Source organism: Convolutriloba macropyga, chromosome 2 (assembly GCF_964194025.1).
Source record: "Convolutriloba macropyga chromosome 2, txConMacr16.3, whole genome shotgun sequence".
Classification (NCBI taxonomy): domain Eukaryota; kingdom Metazoa; phylum Xenacoelomorpha; order Acoela; family Convolutidae; genus Convolutriloba; species Convolutriloba macropyga.
This window is the reverse complement of record NC_134469.1, coordinates 76500442-76511226: the sequence shown is the minus strand read 5'-3', so window position 1 is coordinate 76511226 and position 10785 is coordinate 76500442. Positions and strand designations below refer to the sequence as shown.

Below are 10785 nucleotides of genomic sequence, written 5' to 3'. Positions count from 1 at the left end.
TTTTCTTAGAAGAGTAATTGAATTAAGTTAATGTTTCCACATTCCTGTTGTCTTTCAGATCTTGATGGTTTTGTGCATGGATGCCAACTCAAATCTGTAAGTAACTCAAATCTTTGCATCAATACTTTCAACTGGAACAACTAATCTATGGATAAGTTGCGCAAACAAACAATCAATTGACTGCTTCGCTGTCTTTGTTTGGAATAAATGGGCCAATTTGACTCTCACAGAGTTTGTAAGCCTTAAATTGTTTAGCTGCAAACAGGAAGACTTACAAGATGAAGTTCAAGTCAACACTCTAGATGCAACCCCGATTTCTTCTGATCTAAATGACAAACAATTGCCTGCAGAGAACAAATCAGGTGATTGTTTATTAGTTTGATTGGTTATTCGGAACTGTTTACTGTTTCCTAATCTAACCGTATAACCGCCATATATAATTGCGTGTCCCACCTCTTAATAGTCTATAGAAGCCAGGAGTAAAAAACGCATTAATTAGACATTGTTTAATAGCCGCGAAGCGATAGCTGAGGCTATTATTGGCCTTCTCTTGGTTTTTTTATTAATAGCCGCCCTCATCTTCTCAGCCGGCTATTATAGCGCTCCTATTTTTTTTTACAATTCAAAGAATTTGAATTGTATTGGGGCGCTGTCTTTTTTTTTTTTAAGATCTGTTCACACATTTTCATGATTTTTGAAGTCAAATTGGAGTAGTGATTTTGGTCACGCCGAAACAGGAAGTGGAGCGAAAAAGCGAGTGGTTTTGCGGCGTGAAATTTTTTCGCTCCAAATTTAAAGTAGAGTGAGAAAACGGTGTTTGAACAAAAAATCGGTTTCTCGGTAGTGGTTTTTTGTTCACATGCGGCAATTTCACTCTGATTTTTACTGTTTTTTCCATTTTTTATATCGGGTTTTTTTCTAAATGGTTTTCCCAATCCATTCACAGCTCATTCTAGGCCTAGTTTTTTGTTTGAATTGAATTTTCATTTCTCGCTAGTGGTTTTTTTGTTCACATGCGGCATTTTGACATTGATATTCTGTTTTTTTTTCTTATTTTTTGATCTGATTTTTTTAAATGTTTTTTTTCAATTCACTCATAGTCCATTCTTGGTCTAGTTTTTCTGTTTAGTCAATGAAAATTCTTTGAATTGTACGTCAGGACGTGTCCTGCTGTTTTTTTACTTCGTCGAATAAAAAAATGTTTCGCTTTACCTCATTTTGCCGCTTTTTCAACATTTTGCGTGATATCTTTTTGACTTCTCTAGACAACTTTCTCTCTTCTCTCATTCTGCTAAAACTGATTTTGAACATCAGTTGCTCAGCAAAGCAATTCAAAATGAACAGAGTCAGTATAAAAAATTGAAGTCAGAAGTAGAAACGGGATAAACCCATAAAGCCCAATTTTAGATGCCCGCTATTTGAACGTTGTTCCTATAAGTCTTAGTTACCATCTCTAATGCTAATTGGTATTGATAGTAGCCCCTGTAGCCTCTCTCTAAAAAACAGAAGTACGTTATGTTCAACTACGAAATGCCATCAAAATAAATCGGACTTGAAAAATGTTTTTGTACAAAAATCTTTTTTTTTCAATATCTTCTGTTATTTCAATCCCAATCATGCTTATTGGAATCAACGGCGGCTATTTTCCGGCAATCTGCCGGGTATGTTTTATTTCGTCGTCATGATTTTTGTTACGACCGTATGACGTCACAACCACTTCAAATCTGCTTTTTGTTCATTCGTTCATGCAATTTCAACTGATTTGCATGCGTGACGTCATTTTTCGCTCTTAGTGGAGCGAGTTTTTTTTTTGTTCAATTGCGTGATTAAATTTTTGGTCACACTTGACTTACCTCACTCTTAAAAATGACTTCCTCACTCTAAAATTGACTTTTTTTGCTTTAATTCAAAGAGATAAGGTCAAATGAGTGCTTGTCACTCTAATCGAAGGTTATTTAAGAGCAGCAAATAGAATCAGCAATAAATTTTAAAGATTTTTAATCAAAGTTTAACATCTCAGCGCTTAATGAAAAGAATAAGTTTCTTTTTTGGTCTGTCTTTTTTACCGTTTTTGAGACTACAGATCTATGAAGCTATTGCGGCTATTTTCTGGCAATTTGCCAGCTATGTTTTTGGTTTTGGCTACTTTTCAGCTGTTTTGCGTGATCTGGATAAATTTCGTTCCAAATTTAAAGCAGTTGACGGACGGTTTCATGTATATCGAGTTTCATCAATGAGTTAAGCCATAGGTTGTAAAGACTATTCAAAAACTATATCTTACTTTTTTGATAGCCCAATGGCTATTTTAATTGCCTGCTTAGGTTATTGTTTAGACTTTGTTCTAAATGGTTATTGTTTAGACTCTGTTCTATTTCAAAACTTGAAGATGAATTCGAGATTAATTGCACTCAAACGAAGTTTGTAGCAATTATATTAGTCCTGCGCTCTTTTTAATTCAATTTTTTTTGCTTGACCGATTTTTCGTCTGACCGTTTTAAACTTTTTTCGTCCTTAAAAACGGGATAAGCAGTTAAAGCCCGCAGGGCATTAAGTGACCAAGCAACTCTTTTTCACGTTTTTGTTCTTCATTTTTGAGTGATATCTATTGCTCTCACTCCGAAGTATAGCGTACTGCTAAGATAAAATCGATTGCAGAGAGGGGGTTCACCTGGCAAATTTAACCCCCTCTCGTAGAACCCTACCAACCCACCCCCATCACCCAATCGCTTAGCACCCATCACCAAGCACCAGCTGGCTACTACCGAAACCAACCGCTCGCCAGTCATTTGAGAGCATTTCTCATGGTGGAAGTAGGTTATTAATTGCTCTCGAATGAAGCAATCATCGTAAATGTGTCTTTTTTATGCAGATTTTTTGCTTGAACGTTTTTGCGCTTTTCTAGAATGATCTTTGACTTCTCAAGTGACTTTTTCACGCACTTCCTGATGTTAAGTGATTTCAATTGCTCTCACTCCGAAATAAAGTTTGCTTGTTAGAGAGACGATCACAAGGCCCTGATTGCCGAGTGGTTAATACCTCAGTCGAGGTGATGGAATCAGATTCAGGTGGGCAGGGTTCGAACCCTACCTTTGGCTATGTTTTCGCACCCATAAAAAAGTTTATCTAGCCCACGGTCCCTAAATTAAATTGCCCTGTCTGTCATTCGAGAGTAAATTTTCCGACGTTAGTCGTTGTGTTATATTTTAAAAAATTGGTCATTGTCGCACGTAGCAAAACTATGATTTTCTTGTTTTGGATCAAAATTGAAGCACAGGGTGCGTTTCTGGTTTCTGTCACTTGTTTGAAAAAGCGAGAACAGTAGCTGTAAAAACATTTTTGATCCTGTGTTCATGTGTTCTGCCCAACACCCTCTTGCTGGTCATGTAACGTTTTGCGCCCCAGGCGAACCTGCTGTTTTCTAGATGTTAACGTGATGTATAACAGCTTGTGATTTTTAAGTAGGGGTCATAAAAACTTTATAAAGTGAGCGAAGCAGATTAGATCTAAAATTATATACTAAAAATATTTGTTCCGACCCCTCTTGAGGGGGGGGGGGGAGGAACTATATACTCAACTGGGTTTTTTTTGTTCAGTCAATTTTGGCCGATCGATATAATCATCGTTGAGACTGGTATCATTAGAAAGCTTCTCCAGCGTAGAATATGGATTTAAAAAGATTTTTTTGATTTTCGTTTTTGACAGGGAGATATCGAGGTTTAAACTTTCGAGAAAATAGAGTGAATTCCGTTGATTTCATTCACCTTTTTTCTGAATTTTTGACTAAAATTTCGCCAATTTTGATAAAATTTAATAAAATTTTTCATGAAATTGTTGTTGATTTTACGTTTAAAGACAAAATACATTGTCGTCTATTTTCATTGAATTTTTTTGGTCACAAATTCCGGCTAAAAATTTCACAAAATTCAGACTTTTTCATCAAAAACAGCACGAAATAAGTTTCTTTAGTCCACTCTGATTAAATTTGCAGGAAGTGCACACCAAACACCACTAATACAATCTTTGTAGACTGAAAAGGGGGCTAATTCCACTTCAACTTCCGTTGAGAGTGCTCTCTAAATAAAACTTTGCCGTTTTTTGCTAACTTTATTCGTTGATTATCAAAAACGCAGCATTTACTTTTGATTTTTTAACAGAGAAAATATCTAAATCAATGACATTCCAAAAATTAAATATTCCTAATGAACAGTAAACTTTAGCAGGACTGGTTCTGTACCAATCTTGGACCGTTACAATCCAAAAAAAAAAATTCGGATTGTCATCAGTCGGTTTTTTATAAAAAAAAATTCGATCTTTTTTTTAACTAAATAACAGAACATTTGAAATCAAAGCTCACTAGTGATAGGTCTTTTGGTTTTCTAATTAGCTCGAAATTAATTGATCTAGTTGATTGCTTGAAAGCTTATGGTCGTTTTGACTTTTAAAATATTTGATTTTTAAATAAAAAATGGCTTATTGAACTTTGACTCCATAAATGCGCAATAAAGACTAAATTTATATTCAGCAGAAAGAAGGTGCACAAGTAGATGGTAGCTTAGTGTCACCAATCAAAGAGTGCACCTTCTTTCAGCTGAATTCAAATTTAGTCTTTATTGCGGATTTACGCCTTAAGTTATGGTGTTCTGGCTTTGATACTACTAGCTTAGTGTCAGCAATCAAAGAGTGCACCTTCTTTCTGCTGAATTCTAATTTAGTCTTTATTGCGGATTTACGCCTTAAGTTATGGTGTTCTGGCTTTGATACTACTAGATTTCACAAAATTTTTTTAAATTTTAGTTATTTGCCCATTTTTCATGTTTTCTAACTTCGTCAAATTATCACGTTATTGTCAGTTCATATATCACATTTTTCGCTTTCAAAATAACGCAAAATTGAGAATATTTAAATCCTTAAAGATATAGATTGTGGTTGTTTACCGCTTCGACAATACTTTCTCGAAGAATTTAATTGAATTTGTTAATTTTGTCTTTGACTGTCGTTTTTACTTTGTCTCTTTAGTCGTTTTTTTTCCTGTACAATGACCCGATTTGATTGGATTTTCCTGGAAGAGTAGATGAGCCGATGTTCTGATATTAAAAGATAGATAATGGCTTTCATGACTTTGAAAACAATTGTTTTCCAAAATAAAAAAACATTTCAACTTCGCAATTTTGTTCCTTTTATTGTCTGTTTGTTACCTGGTCTCGTTAAGTAAAGGTTAAAGATGACATTATTTATGTCAAGGGAAGGTGTCAAAAGGGATTGATGTCACAAAATCTAATGTTTTTTAACAATTCGTTTTGAATTTATTGGCTTCGACACGGGTTTTTCACAAAAAACAGTAATATAATTTTTGATTTTTGTCATATGTGACGTTCGTTTTGTAGACGTAAGACATGTTCTGGATAATTTCGGGTCACAAGGGCTTCTTTTAGAAGAAGAAGCGAACCTATTCAATTTTTTCATTGTGTAATTAATGGCTTTCATGTCTTTGGAAATAAGTTTTTTTCGAAAAAAAAACAAGTATTACATAATTTTGCATGTTTTTTTTCTTTTTTGTCTAATTGTTGCTTATTTTCATTAATGAGCGGCCACATAGTACATTATCGGTTTTCGACGAGAAGGTGCAATCGAACATATTTTGGCGGCCAAAGTATGGCTTTACGGCTTCCAAAGCGTTTTCTGGTAAGTTTTCAATGATTTTTAATTGTTTCTTTTTAATTGATTTTTAATGTGATTAATTGTTGTCTGTTTGTTGTTCTTTTTGTAACTGCATAAGAAATTGAATACCAAGAGTTCTTAATTCCCTTTTATAGAAGCATTGGTAATTGTAAACCGATGGGATAGTTTAGTTGACTCCTAATGGTTTTCATTACTTTGAAATTAATTGTTTTTTTTTTTAAAATTCAGCGAATTTCCTAACTTTAAAGTTTGTTCTTTATTATCTGATTGTTACCAACCTTTTTATGAACTGGTGAATAACCATTTTTTTCTGGTGATTTACCAGTTGATTGTTTATTTTCAGTTTTATCTGACGCTATTTTGACTTTGTTATTAAGTTTTGTTTTTTAAAACGGACATAAATTTTTTGATGTAATTAATGTTTGTTGTTGTTTGATTTTGCCGTCTGTCTTCGCTCGCTTTCTTAAGATCGGCATATCTCATCAGTCTAATGCATCATTTTTACTCCACTGAGTTATTTGCTTTGGAGGCTATTTTTTCGTTCATACACCAGTTTTTTTTTTGAAAAATACTTGAATTTTTTGTGTTTTTCTATCTGTTCCTCATTTGGTAGACAATTATGCCGAAATTGTGGATGAGCGGGGTCGGAACTTTATGTGCGATCGCACATTACCGAGCCGCCTTGTTGACTTTTAAATTCAATTTTGTGCTATCTTAATTCATTTCACTTTTTAGGACACTTTTTTCTCTATGCTTGGTATCCTTGTAAAAATTCACGTTAGAGTTCTAACTTATGGACTTGAATGTTACAGTTGATTGCAGTTTAAAATATTTTTCACAAGTTTAAGCAATATATCGAATATGGTCAAGGTAAAAAATCAAAAGAAAAAGAAACTAGATAAGTCTATAATGCCGTCATATAAAATACAAATCAAATAAACCCTGAGGTTTTTATTCGAGAGCTGTATATTAAAATTGGGCTCAGGGATTGGGACGTTTAAATGGGAAAGGAATCTGAAATTGAGCAAGGTGAACTGAGCCGGTATCAAGACACACTAGTATAAGTATTGTAGCAATACTGATAGAAATGCCGTTAAAAATGACTATATTTTAAGAATAATGGTCTATTTTAATTGATTTGATTCAAGCAGACCCAAATCCGCTGGCTACACTGAAAACTGGATGGAAAGTTGTAGAAATTTTAGACAGTAAAAATTGTTCCCTTTTAATTTTTTGAAAATTTAAAATGAAACAGAAAAGGAAAGTAGCTTTAAAGACAAGAAGACAGAATGGAAGCACGACAGGTTAGGGGCCAAAACCATATTCTAAAGACTTAGTTGCTGACTTAGAGGCCAAAACCATTAAGACTTAGTTGCTGTCATGCTGGTCAAACAAGACCGCTTTTTTGAACCTAATACAGGTCATTGTTTACTGTTTGCATTTACTTAGACCACCTAATAGACGGCGCTCAGGTTATGGAGGAAAGAAAAACTGCTGACAAAATGGTCCCTGAAAACAAACCCCTTAGTAGCAAAACAGTTTCGTCCAATGACAATGAAATACCATCACCAAATGAACAAGTTTCAACACCGAACGGAGAATCTCCGAGTGATAGCGTGAAACCAGCTGCATCTGAAAAGACAAATCCCACCGCCAACACGAGATCGTCAGTCAGTCGAAGGAGTGTCAAGTCAATCACACCTGCTTCAGGCAAAGGGACGTCTGATGAAATCAAACCTCCGTCCAATGTTGCCCCATCACCTATAAGAGGCGTGGCGCTTAACAAAACAGCGAGACGTACTGCCAGCATTGTTCCAACATAGTACGTTGCTCAACCATTATCAATGCTATAACGTTTTGATTTTTTTAAAAATATATAGCTCTCTGATGAATGTTATCTTTTCAGTTATCAAGATCTTCACATCTATGGAAAGTACAGTGCAGCTCCTGATAAAAGTTAGTATCCTTTTTTGTCAATATGCTGGATTTGTCGTTAAAGGAATAATTTCAGCAGTGAAACAAAAGTACAGCAAACTTCAAATTTTAATTTCCAAAAATGTTCAATTGCTGCTTGCAAAGGTGTGCAGTTTTCTCTGCGAGGGCTCAAATGTGTGAAAATTGCTTGTGAAATAATGGTACTTTCATATGGGTATCGGATCAAGTTTGCAGATGTTTTCAGAACACGTAAAAACCGTTTTTTCCTGCAATTTTCCCTCATAGCTGAGTTTTGAAAAACAGAGTGCAAAAATTCAGAGTGCAAAACAGAGTGAAAAACAGAGTTTGTGTTACGTATCTCATAAACTTGTTTAGGTCCAAGTGGGAGCGAAAAATCGGACGACCAGTGTTATCAGACTAGACTACCTACCATAATAGTGAGTAGAGTTTGTCTGTTTTTTATTGGAAGACACTCAGATTATTTAAAAGGGACCAATTTCTCCAAGAAATGCAGAGATACATCTGTGTTGAACGCAGTCTTTTCAGTATTTTTGTTTCTCTAAAAACCTTGCAACGTCTGTGTAACTCTGTGTTTAATTGCTCTTGAACGAACAATTATTGTAAACGTGTGTGTCTTTTTTATGCAAATTTTTCGCTCGAAAATTTTGCGCTTTTCTTCTGGAACATTCTTTGACTTCTCAAGTGACTTTTTCACGCTTTCGTTCTTCATTTTTGAGTGATCTCTATTGCTCCGAAGTAAACCTTGTTGCTAATATAAAATCGGTTGCAGCATAGCAGAAGGAAGTGATTCATAGCGCAGTGGTTAGTGCGCGTGGTTATGGATCGGGAGGTCGAGGGATGGATTCCCGGTGGGGGTAGGTTTTTTTGCACCCATAAAGAAAAATTGATCTAGGCTACAGCCCCTGAATTAAATTGCCTCGCCTGTTGTTCAAGAGCAAGTCTTCCGACATTTGTCGGTTTATGTTTTCTCAAAAGAAATTTTTCTACTCTGGCGCTGAATATATGTGTGACATAATTTGAAGCTCTCATTGGAGTGAGAATTATCTTTTCGTTATTGATTTTGATCATTGTTTTTGCTTTGCATCGATTGAGGGATTCAACATAAATACAAAAAGTATCCACATATAACTGCAGCACATTGAAATGCTACTTTTTTCCAGCACGTCGAATTCCATTTGATGGCCTGAATTCAAACCAACATGTTGACTTGAAGGCTAATTTTTTATTGCTCTCGAACGAAGTTTGATGCGATTATTAATTTCTCTCGAACGAAGTTTGATGCGATTATCAATTTTTCTCGAACCAAGTTTAAGCAATTGTTGTAAACGTGTATATCTTTTTTATGCAAAATTTTTGCTTAAACCGTTTTTGCGCTTTTGTTATAGAACATTCTTTGACTTCTTGAGTGACTTTCCACGCTTTTCATTTTTGAGTTTTTCATTTTTGAGTGATCTAAGTTGCTCTCGTTCTGAAACAAAGTTTGATGCTAATATAAAACCAATTGTGAGCAAAGAAGAATCAAAACTATAGAAGCGTAGTGGTGGGACCGCCATCCTGGATGTCTGGGGTGTGAACAACTGTGGGATACGACGCTTTTGCTCTCATAAAACATTTTTCAAGCTACACCCAATTTAAATTTCCCCGCTTGTCTGACAGTAGCGATTCATCCGACATTAGTTAATAATAACCCATTGAAGGAGGAGAGTACCGAGTCTGTGTTGTTCTGTGGAGTTGATGTAAAAAATGCCAAATTGCCAAAATACTGGACAGCTAAATGGCGTTTTCTAGATTATTGGGTATGCCTGTACAATTTGCAATTCTTCCTGCGTTTTCTGTTTTTGTTTTCATGCGTTCGGATCATAATCCTAAAGATTAATGAGCAAGGCGTTTTAACACGTCTATTGTATTTGATTACTTAAAAGTTTTAAAGAAATTGTCAATGCATTTTCGAATTCTAATGTTCTGCAAAATTGCAAGTTGTGTTGTGTACTGACGACGGTAACAGCTCGCCATTCGTTTGAGAGCACTTTGCCCGACGTTTGTTGGTTATATTTTTCAGTATTGCGCAGGTTCTACAACTGTCGTAATCACAACGAGAATTGATTATAAGCTTGACCATGTGGTTCTTGCTGTCTGTCGTATTTTAAAACTTCTCAGTGGCGACAAGAACGATTTCTTGATATTCTTGAATTTTTTGTTCTTTCATGTTCATTTTTCTCGGTTTTCTTAGTATTTCTTGTTTTGTGTGCCCATTGGCGGTCGTACATTAGAGGAAAGGTAAATATTTTGCTCTGTGTTCGGCATAGTTGTTATAAGGCCACAGCTTGTTTCTAAATAGATTTTGATATTTTATTCATCTCTTTTCTGCTTTTTAGTTTTTGCTGTAGGCAAAATAAAACAGTATTCTATGGTATGCTGGAAGTTTTATTATTAGATTCGCAACTTGTGGCGAATTTCCAAAAAGGAGATATCTCAATTAGTGAAATAGCTTAAATTCATCTACCGTCTTTTTTCATGATCTTTTAGACTGAAACTCTACGAAGCTATTGCATCCATTTTATTGCCTGCTATGTTTTTGGACCCTTTCTTGCGAATTTCCTGTTCACACCTGGCGTGGTTTCTAATGTTATTATTTTTACTCCCGGTATTAATCCTCTGAAGCAGGATACAAACTAACCCCAAAACCCCTCCTGTCTTTTTGAGAGCTCAGTTGTCTTTCAAAGAAAAAAATAATATTTAATTTCTACAATGGAAAGTTCTACAATTTAATGTGTATTGCTGCTGTTTACAACTACTAGTGTGATTCTGCTAGGCTCGGAATAAAGACTTCTACTGCTGGGTATGTCACAGTAGTGGGAGCGGCAAGGACGAGGAAGGTACCACGACTACCACAGAAGACGACAGAACACTTCTCCCGTGCAATAACTGCTTCCGCGTCTACCACAAGAAGTGCGTTGAGACCTACAGCGACAGTACCTTCTCGATTGACACGTCGGAGCCCAATTGGGAGTGCTTTGAGTGCAAGGTAAGAATTGATAAATTATCAATCAAATAAATAATTTGCAAGGTAAGAATTGATAAATTATCAATCAAATAAATAATTTGCAAGGTAAGAATTTATAAATTATCAATCAAATAAATAACTTAAAG

At 35.2% G+C, this 10785-nt stretch overlaps 2 protein-coding genes across 3 annotated transcripts in view; both read left to right on the top strand.

Moving 5' to 3' along the window:
• LOC142334721 (peroxisomal biogenesis factor 3-like) overlaps positions 1-10785 on the top strand; it is a 308737-nt gene that overhangs the window by 250522 nt on the left and 47430 nt on the right. The gene's annotated exons all lie outside the window — the stretch shown is intronic.
• LOC142334718 (uncharacterized) overlaps positions 1-10785 on the top strand; it is a 279385-nt gene that overhangs the window by 250528 nt on the left and 18072 nt on the right. For both annotated transcript variants that reach the window (XM_075382969.1, XM_075382968.1), the window contains exons 2-7: positions 59-96; positions 256-362; positions 7129-7501; positions 7586-7635; positions 7990-8051; positions 10448-10660. In XM_075382969.1, coding sequence (XP_075239084.1) covers positions 65-96; positions 256-362; positions 7129-7501; positions 7586-7635; positions 7990-8051; positions 10448-10660 — 837 coding nt within the window. In that variant the 5' untranslated portion in view covers positions 59-64. The remainder of the gene's footprint in view (positions 1-58; positions 97-255; positions 363-7128; positions 7502-7585; positions 7636-7989; positions 8052-10447; positions 10661-10785) is intronic.